The following is a 19175-nucleotide window of genomic DNA, read 5'->3' on the forward strand; positions in this document are numbered from 1 at the left end:
CAGACCCTGAGTTCAGGCCCGAGGACAGGCAGCAAAAGAAGATCATTCACACATCAACACCATCACTTCTGTAAGTTAGGGTAATTCTACCTAGCAAAAATGTTCTCCCTGCTCTTCATGAAGAGTCTTTGATTAAAATGTTACATGACCCTTAAAACTGCAGCTAATCCTTTAAAGAAGGGTTAGTCCCAGTGCCTAGAAAATGAATGTAATGACTTAACAGAGAAAAACATTCTCACCTGCAGAGTGCTAATGTGGACAGGAGTGCCCGGGCCATTCACAGTGTGCTTTTTAGCTGCATTCCCACCCTTTCCATCTGCTTGCTCTGCCTTAGCGATCCTGGCCTTTTCTGCTTCCACTCTTTTGGGGTTGTTCAGCATCACTTGGACAACGGCGTACTCCACCAGGGAGGCAAACCCAAAGAGAAGGCAAGCGATGAGCCACACATCAAGAGCCTTTACATAGGACACTTTGGGAAGTTCAGCAGCCAGGGTGGTGCACTCAGAAGCCAAGCTGAGCACTGAGAAAATGCCTAGAGGCAGACAAAGAAACAGTTGTGAAATGATCTGCATTGTTCTTTCCTCAGCTTCCTCACCAGTAACTTTCCATGGACCACGAACAATTCACTACATTCCTGAAAAACTCAAGGACCAGAATACAGTAATAGAAACATGTTTTCTATGCAAAGATTACTGATTATGGTTGAGGAATATAATAATATGTGTAAATAATTACTTTAAAAATAAATAGAAATTTGTCTAGTACCGGTGCTTGATATCAGGTTTTCTGCTCAATTTTTTACTCAAGGCTCTAATTTTCTACCACTTGAACTCTGCTTCTGGCTTTTTACTGGCTAGTTGGAGGTGTCTTTCAGTTTTTCTGCATGGGCTGGTTTTCAACCAGGATCCTCAGACCTCAGCCTACTGAGTAGGAATAAAGTGTGAGCCACAAACAGTGCCCTGCTTAAAAATAAATTGAAATTAAGCCAGGCACTGATGACTTATATCTATAATCCTAGCCACTCAGAAGGCTGAGATTTGAGGATCATGGTCAAGGCTAGCTCCGGCAGGAAAGTCTATGAGACACTTATCTTCAATTAATTACCACAAGCTGGAATTGGACCTGTGGTTCAGTGGGAAAGAGCTAGCCTTGAGCAAAAAAAATTAAGTGGCCGTGAGTTTGGCCTAGTGGTAGAGTGCTTGCCTAGCATGCACAAAAACCCAGGTTCGATTCCTCAGTACCACATACATAGAAAAAGCCAGATATTGTGCTGTGGCTCAAATGGTAGAGCTCTAGCCTTGAAGAAGTCCAAGGACAGTGCTCAGGCCCTGAGCTCAAGCCCAGTAATGGCAAAAAAAAAAAAAAAAGCAAAAACAGAAATTAAGAGCAAGGCTTAAATCAGAATATGGTTTAAAAGGTAAAAATGTCTAAACTACTGCCAACAGCTATGAGGAACGAGTGTTACTTCCCTAGTCTCTGATTAGAGAGTGTTACTTCAGTTTTCTACTTTGTTTTAGGGAGATTTCAGTTGTAAGGACAACTAAATCTGAGCAAGAATAGAACATGCAAGGATATTTTCTGATACAATTTTTTCACAATCTAAAACACAATAGAAGAAACAAACTAGACACCTCTATTCCAATTTATTTCTAAAAAAATTTAAATGATCCCAACATTTCAAGGAAAGGAAGGAAATTCTTGTTTTTTTTTGTAATATTAGCTATATATGGAAATCAAACATAATACAGATCACTTGAGGTAAGATAGTTAAGGCTAAGAATAAAACCACAAAAATTACAATAATGCAATGTTTTCTTCCCACTTGCTATTTTTAGGAAGGGGATGAGGAGACATGACTTTTTGACACTGGCTACCCCAAACACACTGGGAGGCTTGGTCAGGGTTAGAGGAGACTCACCTTAAGTCAGGAAGGTAACGTTTAAGTAGCCTTCATAAGTCCCTCTCACTTGGGCTCTGTAGTTTTCTCTGCTTAAATTTGAATATCTCTCAGAATTACTCAATACAGCATTCTAATCACTAAATGCTTCTTGAATAGGTTTTCTTTTTCTCTCTCTTCTATATTTGGTAGATACTACATTGCTAGTTGTAACCAATAAAACGCTGAAGACATTATTCTTTTTTTTTTGTCAGTCCTGGGGCTTGAACTCAGGCCTGAGCATTGTCCTTGGGCTTTCTCAAGGCTAGAGCTCTACCACTTGAGTCACAGCACCATTTCCAGCTTTTCTATATATATGGTACTGAGGCATGGAACCCTGGGTCTTCGTGCATGCTGGGCAAGCACGCCACCACTAGGCCAAACTCCCAGCCCCGACAATATTTTTTAATTATCATATCTCAAAATCTTTATTACATAGAGTAATATATATCTACAACAAGCAAACCCTCAGCCTAATTTTAATTATGTTCTAAAATCTAAGTGCCAGTGATTATATATAGAGATTCCCTTTTTGAATACTTGTTTGTTAAATACATCATTTGAAATATGATGTAAAAATCAATGTTAATAAATTCTTCAATAAAAAAGCTTCTGACAAGTGTCCAGTTTTAAAGAAAATTAGTTAAGATCTAAGGTTACTAGTTAAAATGACGTTCAGAAAAATGTAGTCACATTTCAAGAGAAATCAATATTAGATATGTAAAGACACAATATTAGGTAAGCACCCAATTTACTATTTTCTAATTTACTATTATCCTCAGTTCTGAAGATAAACTAACAATAAATTAATATACCTATATAAATATATTTTAAAACTTTGTAGACAGGTGCTCGTAGCTCATGCCTGTAATCCTAGGTACTCAGGGGGCTAGTTCTGAGAAACTTGGTTCAAAGCCAGCCTATTATCTCCAACTAACTACCAGAAAAACCAGAAATGGCACTGTGGCTCAAGAGGTAGAGCACTAGTCAGAGCTGAAGAGCTCAAGGACAATGCTCAGGCTCAAAGTTCAAATCCCACAACTGACAAAAAACAAGTTTGCAGGGAAGTGGTTCACATGTAGTCTCATCTCATCTAGTCAGGTGTCTGAGATTAGAAGAATTGAACTTCAAGGAATGTCAGAGCAAGGAATGAGAAAGTACCTCAACAGAAAGGCTAGGTACTCTGACACATGTGTGTCTTCTTAGCTACATGAGAGGCATAGTCCAGGCTAGCCCACACTAAAAAGCAAGACCCTACCCAAAGCATAACTAAAACAAAACACTAGGAACAAGACTCAAGACATAGTGCATCTGCCCAGTTCCTGATTTCTAGCCTAGTACTACCAAACTCTCCCTGGTCAATAGTATAAATCCCAAGATTTTCTAACCTAGAACAGGAATGGGAGAGAAAATTCCAAGATCTTATTAATGATTCCACTCTCAATATCTGCAGATATTAAGTTGGTAGACCATCTTTCTGAGTCAATTATATTCTTTTTCAAATTTTAGGTATAAACCTATCAATCAAAAACAAGTCTTAATGCCTTGAGACAGAGTACAATGATGGCTGTGGCTGCAGTTCCATGGTACTTTTCTCTTTTCCTTTCTTCCTTCCTTCCTTCCTTCCTTCCTTCCTTCCTTCTTTCCTTCCTTCCTTTCCTTCATTATCCTCCATTTTCCCCTTCCCATCTCAACCTTCACATTAAACGGTCTGTTTTATGCATAATATACATGGACTATAATGGCAGCATTTGTCCAGCCTCCCTCAGTCTGTTCCTGTGCCTAACCTCCACCTCACTTTACCCAGTTCCCAAAACACGTATCCACTTCCTGATAGTTGTTTTGATAGGCAGTACTTTCGCTGTTCAGAGGAGTTATGACTTTGGATTCCTCCCCCAAATATACCCTCCGTTAGTCAGTTTGTTTGTGTGTAATTATATTTTATGTGAAAAGTCAACTGATGTGCTTGAACACTTTCCCTAATATATTAGGAAATTTATTATAGAGAATAGGATACAGAAGGCTTTAAAAGCACTGTGATAGATTTTATATCACATTTGATAGAGAATACTAAGAACTATATTAATTTGGGAGTGACAAATTGAATCAAAGTAAGTAGAAAGAAAATAAATATGAGTGAACAATCAATAAAAAGAAAGCAAACAAAAAGTAGTGAAATCAAAGCTTTTGTGTTGTAACTATCAATAGAATTAATCAGCTTAGCTAATCAAGATAAACAAGAACTGGTCATTTTGCAGTATTGGGAATGAAAGTTGGAAAGTGCTGTAGTCAAACATAAAAAGAAAACAGAATATTGAGAGTCTCTGTGCTAAGCATGATAGCTCAAAGCAACCAGAAATCAGTTGATGTATATTTTAAGATCAATTCAAGGTCACTACTATAGGAACACAAATAAAAATAAATAAATAAAAACTATTCATTTTGAAAACTCACAATACATCCTTAAGAAAAGCCCTCAGCAAACTACTTTATTAAAACTTTACAGCAAGTTCCTAGCCACCCTGAAAGTAAACTAAATATCAAATCAGTAGTGTGTGGTTCGACTCTTCATAGATTCAGAAGTCAAGCATCACTAAGTCATTCTTTTAATCATTGCACTAGAGACTGTTAAGTAGGCTCTGTAGTAAGGCAAATTAAGTGTTAGTGAAGATATGAGACCAATGTCCCACCAATGTCTGCACTGTCAGAATCCCAAAGTAGGAACAACCCAAATGTCCTTTACTTGTTGGGTGGAGGAACAAAGCATGATAAAGTCATATTGGAATATCATTTAGAAACCAGTTGATAAACTGGCAACATGGTCACTGGTATCACTTGAAAACTCCCAGCTTCTCTTTCTACCCTAAGTTAGCTGTGAAAAGTCTAAAATCTACCCACACAATTATACAGTCACAACCAGCAGCAATGACTCCCTGGCCTGTGACAGCACATTGCTGGACCTGGCTCCTTGTGTTTCCAGGATCTCATCCTGTTTTCCTCCCACTGTTTCTTCATCTTTTCCTTCACTGTCTATTGTTTTTCATCAAAATTGTCTATCTTACTGTGCAGACAATTAAATGAAAACACTTGTAGCTCGTAAATACATACAAATTATATGTACCAAGTGAAAAACATTTTTATTCCCATTATTTTCCCCTCTTTGCTTTGACCAAGCACAATTTGCTTTCAGGCTGCCTTGGCGTCTGTCTCTTGCTCTCTTAAAGCTCATCCAAAGAGATTTTCCTCTGTCTTCACCTCAAACCAAGGAAGTTATAGCAGCAAAGATAGGTGTATGTTGTTGAATTGAGTGCCAATGCAGAGCTCTAACATCACTCAAACTGCAATCTTCAGACACAACAATCCCATTTCCCTTCAGCCTCTCCTAAGGCAACTTCTCTATCTTCATTCTCTATGATTCCATTCACTCCCATTACTTGAAAAACCACCTGTATGCTAGCAAATTTAAAGTTGTTGTTGTAGCTTTCACTCTGCCAAGGAGCAGAAGACGAGGCTAATCAAGTACCTAGGGTTTATGTCCACCCAGCAGCCATCTAAAGAGCTAGGATAGTGTGGGAAACTAGAAGTCTGCTTGGAGCTTTTCCCACCTCAATTAATGGCTAATATCATTTTTCAGTGTTTAAGCAAAAGAATTCTTTATGTTAGGCTTGACTTTTTTTTTCCCTCCACATACCTATACATTTTTATCATCTCAGCCTTAGTTGTCACCTGCCCTCTAGTGTACAATGGAATTACTTACCTGGATTATTGCCCCAAGCCCCTTTCTTCTCTTGCTTTACATCCTATCTTCAACAAGGAAATGGATTAAAATCAAACTTGGCCAACATTGGTGGTGGTTCATGTTCTAAAGTCTTTTGGGGTCTTTTGGGGAATATGCATTCCACATCAGATCATGTGGTACAGTCTTATAACTGGCTTAACTGGGACATGTCTTCACTGGCCTCCCTCTGCCTGTATGTTAACCTCCTCACTGATCCCTACCACCCAGGCACGACCCTGTCTCAGGGTCGTGCCCTGAGGATTCCTGTCCAAGCCCACACAGCCATCTTCTAACTATCCCCGGTTTCTGCTTCACTTCTGTCATTTCTACGTCTGAGATCCCCTCTCCTGAGACTTCACCTGACAAGCCAGCTTTTCTCCCTAATGCCACTATCTTACTTGTTATCTTCTGTATTTATAGAAAGATTTCTATCCAAACATCGAATTGCTTTTAATTGTGGTACTACGAGGGTTTTTAAACTTCACTAATCTTTTAAAGTAATTTTACTTAACAAAATGTATTTAATAAAAGAAAAAGTAGAAGTGATTAATTGTGAGCAATACCCCGAATACACAGAAAATATTTGATCTCATAAACACTGATAAAATCGAGTGTAGATTAAAATATTGACTCAAAACCAAACACCACCTTCAAGTAATAGCCTACCATTACTTCCAAAACATATGATTTTGAATACTTGATCACATTTTCTATTACAAAAAGATCTGAGTAGAAAATCCCATATCTAAAATGCTTATTACTAGAAATGTTTCTTATTGCTGTATTTTTGGTTTTGGAATATTTGCATGTATACTACATGATTAATTAGAGAGGGAAATCAAGGTTAAATACAAAATTTATATTTCCTATAATGTGGCCTGATAGATATGATACAAGTCTTTGAATGCACTTGCATTCGGACTGTGACTTGTTATATTGAAGCCAATTATGGGAATTTCCAATTTCAGACTTGGGAAGGCTCCACTTCTACAGCACAATCCTGAGGTAAAAGAAAGGTAGAGAAACTCTTACCCAGCGGCACTCTGGCAGCGCTGGCATCTGGATTGATCCAGAAGGACAGCCAGGAGAGGACCACAATCAGCAAAGTTGGGGCATAGACACCCATCATGTAGAAACCGACCTGTCTCCTCAAGGTGAAGATAACCTCTACACACGTGTAGTAGCCTTTAGAAACACAGAGTACAGGGGTGAGTTCTCAGATATGTCCATCTGCAGAAGTCATTCCTACATGTGGAAATCATAAGACACTTGTTCCCAGAGCTACTAAATGTCAACACCACTACACAGTTTTTTCCTAAGTGTACATAATTTATGTGCTCCCAAAGTATGATATTCTGGAACATTCTCAACTTGATGGTTTGTCACTTCTTTACAAATGAGAAGTAGAACACATTTACTGAACACCCAACCAATCGAAGCCAACTACTGACAAGTGTGTCCTATGGGCAAAATGCCCTATGGGAACAAGAAATAAAAGCAGAAAATGAAAACAGAAAGGAGAGGTCTTTGAATACACAATACATTTTTAGTCATATGTAGAACGCCTGTGGAGAAGGTACATACAGTTTACAACATTTTTCCATATATCTTTAAAAAAACCTGTTTAATTAAAAAAAAACTCAGGGAGTATTGGAAGGAAGGAAACATTAGCAAAGGCCAGATGTTGGTGGTGTCAGTCTATCCACACAAAAGAGTGCAATGTGTGAATTCTACATATTCCTGCCCAGTCTTCACTCCTGCACACCTGCCTCTGAAGATCTCTACTGGAGAAGATAACTTAGATTTTCACAAGCTGAGACAGATGCAGACTTCTTTGCAACATAATTCTAGGACCATTATGATATCAAGTAACTCCCAAATCATGAACCACTCGTAATCTTGTGAGGGCCTAAGAAAATAAATGAAAGATAAAAATATTCTTGGATCTCTTCCTCTTACTCAAGAGATACTTCCTGGTGTTCTAGATTATTTTAACTAGGGATTACACTAAACACAAGAAGGCTATTTACTCTCTGTGTGTATATATATGTATATATGTATACATACATATATATTCTAAAGTTAAAATAGCTTCAATTGTTTTTTACTTAAACTGTGTATAATTATTTGAAAACAATGAAGATAAGTGAGCAGAGATTAATCAAAACAGTTATACCAGAAAAGATGATGCAACTGTCTTACAATAAAAAGTGATATTTGCCTAGTCTTCATAATTAAAATAAATATTCATAAGTGTGGCATGGAAATCAGCTGCATATTTATTTATGACAGTACCTAGAGAAGCATATACATTCAACAGGCTCTTAATAAACGCTGACTAAAAGAAAGGCTATTTGTATTCTGATACCAGGAAAGTTAGATGAGGAAACTCTCCTTTACCCAGTTTGAATTACAACTATTGCTGCCTCTGAGAGAGCAGATAGACAATAAAGCTAAGTGGGAACCAACATAATTAGTTGATTGGAACAGAAGTAAATCCTAATTATGCCTCATGTATTCATATTATATCAAAAACAAAAAGAAATAGCTTTTGATTAAATTTTACTTTCATGAAAACTAGGCAATATATCAAATCTTTCTAGGAAAATATATTAAAGAAACCTTTCTCTATGTTCTTGCTGCCTGAAAACAAGAACATATGTTTCTAACTAGCCATCACCTGCAATATTCAGAATCATAACCTTTAATATACTGCGTTTAAGAAGGATCTCAGTACTTTCTAAAATGTGGCTCCAGGTAAACTTGCTTTGTAAGAATATCACTTTTTCATGTATATTTTATTTATACCACTGCATGTATACTTACTGAATGTGAAGTAGAAAGGAATACATTTGTGTTCATATATACACACACACACACACACACACACACACACACACACACACACACATATATATATATATATATATACTTCACTATTATTTTGGTTGTGACAAAGATCCTAAAATTTTACTGTAGAGTAGCACACTTTAACATTTTCTATTCCACTCCACCATATTGTCATCCTAGATGACATTAGTCCTATGTTGTGCAATGAGTTTCTGCCATGTTCCTTTTGCCCAGGTGCCACTGGAGCAGTTTCAGAAGACGTGGATGTGTTCAACATGAAAATATGTCTGATATTATGGTGATTTGCTCCATAAACTTTTATGAGAAACATTTGATCTTTTTTTATCTTTCCCTAGTACTGTTGCATTTATGAGAGGCAGGTGGGCAGCTAATTGATATAAATGTTCACTGGGAAAATTCAATTTAGTTTCTATTTCCTATAAGGTTTTATTTCATTATGCAGTCAGGATCCTAATTTCGGATTTTTTGTATACTTTCTTCCCATATATCACCCCATCTTTGTTACTTAGCTACTAGAAAACGGTAATTATAATAAAGTTAAGCTGAGTCATTACTTTTATGCAGATTATATACTGGCCATAATTTTGCCTATGCATTGCTTTATTATAAGTATCTACTAACCTTCTTGCTCAATTTTCCACACATCATGAATGAGTTTTAAATTAGTCTCTCTATATTATCCAAACATCAAACACATTTTACTTATCCTTAGATAATGGCTTATGTCAATGTTGATAAAGTACCCAAGACTGGAAGCATTGAGAATTTTTAATTGTAAGACTTTTTTTTTGCTGTTTTCTGTAGCTAATAAGATCTTAGAGGGCTTATTTATGATGAATTAAAAATGACATAATTTTTTTTCTTCTAATTCTTGAACAATCAACAAAGTTCTTTCTTCTATGGTACATCCAATATCCTTCTAAGAACTAATATGTACATTTAGTTTGTTTACTTATTTATTTCCTTAGAATATGAATCTATAAAGAGCAGGGATCTTATAAGTGAAAAATTGAACACAACAATGATTTTAAGACAATCTATGTAGTGTTGTAACACCTAATTACAAATAATATTATTAGTTTTATTCTTGTCATTATAAATAAATTGAGAAATTGTCACTCGTACTGATAATCCTACCTACTCAGGATGCTGACTTCAGTCTGAAGTCAGACAAGGCAGAAAAAAACAAGAAGACCTTTATTCCAATTGGTCAGAAAAATGCTGGAAATGGAGGAATGATTCAAACAGTTGACAGTCATAGGTGATAGAGCTGAGTGGAAAGGTAGAACTTGAGTTCAAGCTCCAGTAAAAGTGTAAAAACTTCCCCAAACAGCATAGACTCTATGTGTTTTGAAATGGTAACTTTATAATCTGGAAATGGATAACTATTTTCAAATTATAACAGGACTCAATTGGTAGTGTGACAGTATCAAGTTCAATATTCTAGTGATTCTTTAAAACAGTATCACCTTTCTCAAGGTGACTTTGCTTAATTAGCCGAATGTGTCAGAGGATATTGAGATACATAAATTAGAGGATTATTAGGATAATAAATCATAACATTCCTGTAAAGCATTTAATATAATTCCTTTTCTAGCAAGATGTCAACAAACCATCTATTTAAGTATGTCTCTCAGTGAAAAAAATACTCCCAGAAGGGCCGGGAGTTTGGCCTAGTGGTAGAGTGCTTGCCTAGCATGCACGAAGACCCGGGTTCAATTCCTTGGTACCACATCCATAGAAAAAAGCGGGAAGTGGTGCTGAGGCTCAAGTGGTAGTACTCTAGCCTTGAGAGAAAGACAAAGGACAGTGCTCAGGCCTTGAGTCCAATCCCATGACTGGCAAAAAAAAAAATACTCCCAGAAGATGACTTGTCAATCTCGAACAGGTGTAATTTCCACTTGAAGGAGCTCAGATAGGTCAAGGATTGCTAAACCTATCCCCATGTACTGTGATAGAAAGTCAGTTGGTCAAGTTGGTCAGTCAGTCCGTCAGTCCACCAGACAATTATTTTGCACTTTACTTATTTTATGTGTTGTATAAAGGAGCAAGCTAGCTAGTTTAGAGTTACCTATGCACCTATGACTTCACTGAGTACTCTGATGGTCATTTTTAAGAACATTATCTTACTAGAAAAATGTTGCTGTTATTAATAATTATTAAGATTTACTTATAATTATATAATTGCACTATATTAGCCATACATTATTATTATTATTATTATTATTATTATTATTATTATTATTCCAAACTTCTGTTCAGTCTCATACTGTCTTGTGTCTTGCTTGCTCATGGCTGACCCTGCACTTTTGAGCCTAATCTCTAGTCTAGTATTTTGCTGCTTAATTGAAAATGTAATCTGATTTGCCTTTGAACACTTTTCTCTTGGTCTGTCTCTAGTAAGTAGAATTACAGGTATGAGTTACCAGCTTCTGGATTAAAACTTGACAATTATTTAACAGCATGGTTAGTTGATTGCTATTTCTCTTGTGCTAATGAACATAAGGTCTATAAAAGAAAAGATTGCTTATTTAAAATGTGATATAATCGGCCAATGAATTTGGAAGCCAATAATAAATACTAAAGTTAGTTCCTTGATATTTGTAATATTGTATAAATAGGTATATTTTATATTCAATAGTGTAATAATATAGCCTTCTGCTCATATATCTTATCTGTTTAAATTCTACATGGTTATACTACTATACTACATAATAAGAAATTATATAAGCATTTCCCATGTGTAGTGACTTTTAAATTCTAGAATGTAGATGCTTTGTCCAGCCTTCTGAAACAAAATAAACAACTGAAAGATAAAAAATGAAAGAAATTACAGTATTGCAAATCAATATAAATATTGCCATAAAGTTAAACTTCATTTTTATCTTTTGTCACCATTTCATTCTCGAGATAGAATTAGTATTGAGTGGCAACTTAAAAGATAAATTGGTTATTACTTAACTACTATTAAATTAAATAACACTAACAACAGCATTTAACAACCTCAATGACTAATAACCACTAGTACACAATATAAGGTTAAACAGCAATTGTAGTATAACAGCAGTGTGTGCTATATTTCTGGCAAAACACATTGCAGTTTAATGAGTAAAGATAATCTCTGTGTTTTTCATGATCAGCTGTACTAGGATTTAGGCAAAATACCACAAAGGGAATAGTCATTGGTGCCCAATTATCTCACACTCTTGATTTTAGCCAAGCATGAAGATCAATATTCTTTTATAGCTAACAAAATAGGTCCCACACTGTATACGAAGACAATTGATAAATACAGATGGATGACATGGTTCATATCCACAAGGTTTAGCCCTGAAAAAGTCTTCCTAAAAGCAAAATTTATTGGTAACATCTGAGAAACTACTCTCTGGGAAAGTTTGCGTGGCTAGGATTAAAAATGAAAAACCTCTCACTGGTAGACATATACAGAAAAACACATTTATCTGCTAATCAAAATAATTCAATGAATGCAATCCTTTGAGAGATTTAACATACAATTGTGAAGAAAATAGGATTAAAGGAAACTTACTTCAGCTACTTTTCAATCATTTCTCTAAGCTTGTATTAGTATTTAAGTGCATCTTTAGAATATATCTGTTTTGGAGGATTATAATGGCTCAAAAGCCATATAGGATGAGACTAAGTGGAATGAACTTCAGGATATGGAAACAAGAGTTTTATCTTTGTGTTTGTTGTTCTTAATGTACTATGTGAAGCTATTTCATTTTTCTTCTTTTCCCCCTAAGTTTTATCCTATATTGTTACTGAATCAGACTTTTGGTACTTGGTATGTTGTGTATATGTTTATTTGGGTATTTGAAAATGGGAAGGTAAGGGAATAACAAGATGAGTGGGAGGGGTTGGAGGAAGGAAAGTGGGGGAAAAACATGGGAAGGGGTAACAATATTCAAGAAGTAATGCTCCTACGACCAGATGAAGGCAACTGCAACCCTCTGTACATCACCCTAACAATAAAGTAAAATAAAAAGGAATATACCTGTTTTGTTTAATTAAGAGAAATCACTTACCAGTACCTTTGTAGTACTTTGTACAGTTGCCATATTCAATATCCTCCTTTTTGATATCAAATTGAGGCAAGGCAATTTTTTCTAACTGAACAGGATCCCCTGACTGCCAGATAAATCGTAAATCATCAGTTGTATAACCAACTATAAACAAAAATAAGCAAATAAAATATTAGATAGAAAATTAGCTATTAATGCTTTTATTATTTTGTCTTAAGAAAATAGGATTGTTATATGACATTATAGTTTATGCTGAGAAGTAAAATTCACACCACTCATAAGAATATTATCTCAGGAGTCACAGATAATCATTTTAAAGACAGAACAAGTTCAAATACCAATGTCTTGTTTAATCGCTAAATTCTTAGAGCATTCTATCTATATATGTCACCACTTCATGTCAGAATTCTTTAAACCCTGTCAATAAAACTTGGGGTACAATCTTTCTGGATGTATATGTTTACAATCATGCTTTTTGTGACCCAGAAATTTTTAAGTTCCTTATATTTTGAAGAAATTACTGCACAGTTTCTTCCAGGAATAACAGTGAATAATACAAAGCTATTCTTCAAATGGGCATTATGACATCACCATTCAGTCTCCTGAATCACAGGTACTACAGCCATAGTTCAAGGTGTATGGCATATAACAGTCTATGACTGAATCATCGAGGTAATCTGTTCTTAAAAATATTACAGCCAGGTACCAGTGGTTTGTTCCTATAATCCTAGCTTTACAGGAGGCTGAGATCAGAGGATAATGACTGAAAACCAAACGGCAGTCTGTGAGACTGTGACTCAGAAAGTCAGAAGAGGAGCTGTAGGCCAAGTAATAGAAATCTAACCTTGAGCAAAACACAACTCAAGGCCAGAGCCCAGGCCCAGGGCCAGTAACAAATTATAATAATGATAATGATAATGATAATGATAATGATAATAATACTTAAAAACATCAAGTAAATGTGCATATACAAAATACACATTTTTATAAAAAGATACATTAATGCATATAAACCCTAAAGATATATAAACATATAAATCTCATACTTAAGTTCGAAGAAAATAAATTTCGTTAAAGGTAATATAAATCAGTATTATTCTAAAACCAATAAATAACTCAAAATAAGTAAGTATAAATTTTAATAAGCACATATGTTTTGTAAGTGTATTGTTTATTACTCCTTACAGAATTAAGTCATGACATTTAAGTACCCAGGCTGAAGAGTACTTCTCCTGCTTATATTAATATTTCAATGTATATTCCATGCTTACATTTTTAAAAATATAATACATCATTTTTCTATGCATTTATAGAAAATTTTGATTAATATATTCAGAATATATTTATAAACTAAAAAGCTCAAATCTTGTTAAAATATTTTTTCATTCATCCAACGCAATTTCTTGGCTGGATTTTGGAGAAATTTTAAATTGTCTTCAAATTTTCTGCCATGAAAACATGGTTTTAAACTCAGAGATGATGCTATTGTTCCATGTTGTTTTCTTGACATTTGCTTTATTGCTCATTCACAAGAGAAGGGCACTTAAGGAAAGTTAGAAGTACAAAGATTCACATCAACTGAACTAAATGCAGACTAGAAAAGATTTGTCTATCTCAGCATGGCTTGATAGAGTAAAAGAATAATTATAATTCTCTCAAGTGATGTAGTGATACTATTAATTACTTATGACTAAAACAGGTCTGTTTTATCATAGTTATATAAGGTGTTAATAAGATATCTCATTTAGACATAAGCATTGCGTTTCATAACCTCTAGGAAGTTATTTACATACAGCTCTCGAGTTGCATCTTGCAACGCTGTGTGTCCATGGGGAACAAAGTCAAGTCCAAAGGGCATGAAAGAGTAATCGATAACCTGAAAGCAGGAACAGGGAGATAAGAAGTACTGCATGTACAGCTCTATGTGATCCATTCATTTGACAATAAATAGAGACGTGGTAAATATCAAATGGTACCTCATGCTGACAAGGACATCTCCATCCCGAAAAATAAAAAGTAGGATGTTTTCCTGGGTTACATCATGAAAATTGGCACTTTTTTCATTTGCAAAGAATAAATCGGGTTTCCATAAACATTTGTACATTGTGGGATCCACTGTCAGTGCATCTGAACCTCTAAAGTCACTAGGGAGCTTCAGCCTGGGGTCATTCCATTTTTGTCTCAAGAAGATGTTAACTCTGTAATCCTAGGAAAAATAAAGAAATGTGTGGATGTGTCTACTTAAGGTTATTTTTCGTTCCTTAAAAAATAACGTGGCCACATTTATATTTGTTCCTAATTTTGAGGATGTGTTCGTACTAGAATGAAAAGGGTTATATGATTAGCAATAAGAAATTTTACTCTTCCAACATCAACCAGGGTCCCATCTCAACCATTATGAAAAGAGAAAAGTCTTGAGGCTATCTTATTCTCAAAACATGTTTTTCATCGCACTGGCTCGTGAAATGTTAGAATATAACTTTGCCATTAATTGTTCCTTAAATATAGACACCAACAATTCAAACTGGTTAGGTGGTATCAGCATGCAAGGACGAGAGCTCCCAAAGTTCGCTGTCTTCCTCTAGATGAAGGACAAAATCAAGTAACGGTAGAAAGCAGGGGAAAATATCACCATTTATCTTCTAAGCAGCAAACTAAAAGTGAATAAGGTGTGTGCTTGATATCACCAAGAATCACAGGAATGTCAAAATCCAAGTTGTTTTGATTCTTTTATTTTATTAAGGTCCATCATTATATAACTATGTCTTTGAATCAATCCATGTAAACATGCATTTACAATATTATGATAGGGGCTGGGAGTTTAGCCTAGTGGTAAAGTGCTTGCCTAGCATGCACAAAGACCTGTGTTTGATTCCTCAGTACCACATACATAGAAAAGGCAAGCAAGAAGTGTTGCTGTGGCTCAAGTGATATAGCTCTAGCCTTAAGAAAGTCCAAGGACAATGCTCAGGCCCTGAGTTCAAGCCCCAGGACTGCAAATAAAATAAAATAAAATATTATAATAAACATTATGACTTAACTACCAGGTATCGACTATCAGTATAATAAATAATCATGAGATTATCTATATATAATTCATAAGCTTTTTATTGAACCTATAGTCCTATATTGTAGTCAAAGACATCAAACAAAAATACCCAAGATGAACATTTCTTATTTAATTAGTATATATTAATAGTATGAGGTATTTTTGTGTTACTGTTAGTGCTTTGGTGTCATTCTCAGGGATTGAACTTAGGGCCTGGGCATTCTCCTTGAGTTTTATTGCTCAAGGCTAGTGCTCTACCACTTCAGCTCCATTTCCAGTTTTTGGTTAACTGGAGATGAGTACACAGACTTTTGCCCGGGCTGGCTTCAAACAGGAATCTTCAGCTATGAGCCTCCACAATTATAGGCATGAGCCATGGACTTTGGACCTTTCTATAGATTCTTTTTTCTTAATTAAATATTTTTTAAAATTCTTATCATAAAGATGATGTACAAAGGGGTTACCATTTCATGAGTCAATAGTGAACACATTTCTTTTGGGACAATGTCATCCCTTTCTTCATTCTCTCCAAGTTTCCCATTCATTTTACAATAATGTACTTTGATCAAGTTCACCCTCTTCACTGTACTCTTAGTTTCCCTCTTTTCCTTTCCAAACAATATTTGGTAGGCTTCATTACGCTACTATGATAGAACTTTCTTTAGTTCATATTTTGTGCTTTTTCATGCATCCCAATCTTATCTTCATATAGTTACATACTATGTGCTGAGCATATGAAGTGTAAGGAGTTTACCAAAACAGGTAACCATCAGAGATTTTGCTATGAAGACTTCCTCTGGAAGATGTATACAACTACTTCTGTAAGTATCCTACATAGTTTCCTCAAGGAAATTCCATTAGCAATTCATATCCTCAAGGACATATGCAATTGTCCTTGTACTGAACTTGCACATTTACTCTGATTCCAGTTAGTTCTCTGTATTAAAAAAAAATATTTCCTCCTCCTCCTCCTCCTCCTCCTCCTCTTCCTGTTCCTCCTTTTTCTTCTTCTTCTTCCTCCTCCTCCTCCTCCTCCTCCTCCTCCTCCTCCTCCTCCTCCTCCTCCTCCTCCTCCTCCTCCTTCTTCTTCTTCTTCTTCTTCTTCTTCTTCTTCTTCTTCTTCTTCTTCCTCTCCTCCCTCTCCTCCTTCTCCTCCTCCTTCTTCATCTTCCTCCTCCTCCTTCTCTTCCTCCTCATCCCTCTGTTCTTCTCTCTCTCCTCCTCCTTCTTCCTACTTTGGTATTAGACTTGAATTTCTGATTCTGGGCTTTTCTTTTGCTCAGCAGTTTGCTCAGCTGTACCACTTGAGCCACAAGATTCCTTTTTGCAAAGTTTAGTTATTTTCCCCTTCTTCCTTTATTATTATTATAAGTAATTGCACACAGATATTTTAATTCAACAAGTCAGTATATGAGTAAACTATCTTTCCCAAACCCATTCACACCCTCAAATTACCTAATTCCATTTTTACATTGTAGATTGAATATAAGGACTATATACGCCTGTCCTTTCCATCTATATTACTCTGTCTCTCTTTGACCCACCTCCACACTAGTATTCATTTTTTAAAATTATCTTTAAGTAGTTGTACAAAGGAATTAAAAATATTTTATGAATGCAACATATCATGATCAATGTCACCACTTTCAGCATTCTCACCCATCCCTCCTCTGCACCATCCTTCCCTGGTCCTTAATTATGGAGGATATACCTTGGATTTGGATGTATTCTCCCCATCACTTTTGGCTTTTCAGTGATTAATTATAGATAAGACTCTCACTTTCCTGCCCAGAGAAGATAAAGACTTTCCTACCCAGGATACCTTCTAACTATGACATTCAGATCTCAGTTGGCTGAATAACTAGGATTATAGGTGTGAACTACTCACCTGACTTTGTATTATTATCATAACCCTTAAATCCTTTCAAGAAATAAGGATTGATTAAAAACAAATGAAGTGACATTTTAGAGATCATTGTATTCTCCAAGATAAAGACGTCTTATTTTAGCCTAATATTAGGTGTCCTTATTTTAACAGGATATTACATACATGTACAGAGACAGAAATATTAAAACCTCATTAGTGTACTGGCTTCTGCAGCATATATACTAAAATCAGAAACATAGACCAACATGATCCCGCTGTAGGAGGTTGAATTCTTTCTAGGGGAGGCATTACTGTGAAGGAGCAGACAATAGAGAAGAGGAAAAGAAGTGAACATGGAGAAAATATATACAGATATGAAAATTTTAAAAAGTGACTAGAGAAAGAGGAATGGTAAAGGGGTGATTATTATGATCATAAACACATAAATGGACTTCTTCAAATGAAGCCTCTTAGCCAGTTGCTGATGGCTCATGTCTGTGATCCTAGCAATGCAGGAAGGTGAGATGTGCAAATCATGATTTGTACTATCTTGAGCAGGAAAGTCCATGAAACTCTTATCTTCAATTCTATCAAAAAGCCAGAAGTGAAACTGTGGCTCAGTTTGTAGTATTCCATCCTTGAGTGAAAAACATCATTAGCTACTTCAATTGAAAACAATATAGCAAAATTAGTTTTCTTTTCGAAGACTCATTAGAGTATTTTACTTTATGGCAGTACTGAGATTTGTTGTCAGGCCTCACACTTAAATACATGGCATGTTTGCTATTAGTTATTTTTCAGATGAGGTCTCATGTATTGGCTGGATCCAGCCTTAGAGGGTAAACCTGCTCTGTTTATAGTTGGGATTGAAGCTGTCAACCACAAACATCTAGTTTATTGAGGTAAGATTCTGTTAACTTTTTCCTACGGACTACAAACGTGAATCCTCTTACCCCTGCCTTCCAATAGCTTAGATTGCATGTGTGCACTGTGGTACACAGTTAAATATGACAATTTTCATAATGCTTCCTCATGTGCATTATTTCCACAAATCTGAATTTCAGAGGTCTAATCAAAGTTTTTACACAGCTCAGAACTATGTTTATGTCATGCATCAGCCTACCAAGTTCAAAGTGTTTTTTTCTCAAAAGAAGGCCGTGTGGTAGAGAGAAAATCCTTGCAGTACATAAAGAGCCATGAACAAACCAAAACCCATCTGCAGAAAAGTAGGAATGACATTACTCTTTAACATTCACCCTCCTCTGTAGTTCAAATATCATTGCAATGACTCTCACAAAATTACATTTATCTAATTCAGAGAGTCAGATAATTGGGAATGAACACAAGCTTGGACACATTAAGGTTCTGACCCAAATCTTCACATAGCATCTTAGAAGCTTTTACTCTGAGCTACTTGCTCAGAGCTATTTCTTGATGTAATGCCAAACAAAAAGAAATTAAAAAATCAGACAAAACTGTAACAGTCTAATGTGATTTCTGAATAAAATATTAGTGTAGACCTTTTAAACTTTTCATATAAAACCTACTATATAAATAAGCTAGCTTTATTCCCATTTTCAATATGGGAATATAGTCACAGAATGCATCTATACATTTAGAAAAGCATTTGT

At 35.5% G+C, this 19175-nt stretch overlaps 1 protein-coding gene across 1 annotated transcript in view; it reads right to left on the minus strand.

Annotated features, from left to right (window-relative positions):
• The window catches only part of Glrb (glycine receptor beta), an 80847-nt gene that overhangs the window by 13263 nt on the left and 48409 nt on the right, over nt 1–19175 (minus strand). Inside the window, exons 5-9 of the mRNA XM_090343203.1 lie at nt 14605–14834; nt 14422–14504; nt 12632–12772; nt 6747–6899; nt 240–532 (exon numbers count right to left, since the gene is read on the minus strand). Of these exons, the coding sequence (XP_090199329.1) occupies nt 240–532; nt 6747–6899; nt 12632–12772; nt 14422–14504; nt 14605–14834 (900 nt within the window). The remainder of the gene's footprint in view (nt 1–239; nt 533–6746; nt 6900–12631; nt 12773–14421; nt 14505–14604; nt 14835–19175) is intronic.

Source organism: Megascapheus bottae, chromosome 13, assembly GCF_031878675.1.
Source record: "Megascapheus bottae isolate mThoBot1 chromosome 13, mThoBot2.hap1, whole genome shotgun sequence".
Lineage (NCBI taxonomy): Eukaryota > Metazoa > Chordata > Mammalia > Rodentia > Geomyidae > Megascapheus > Megascapheus bottae.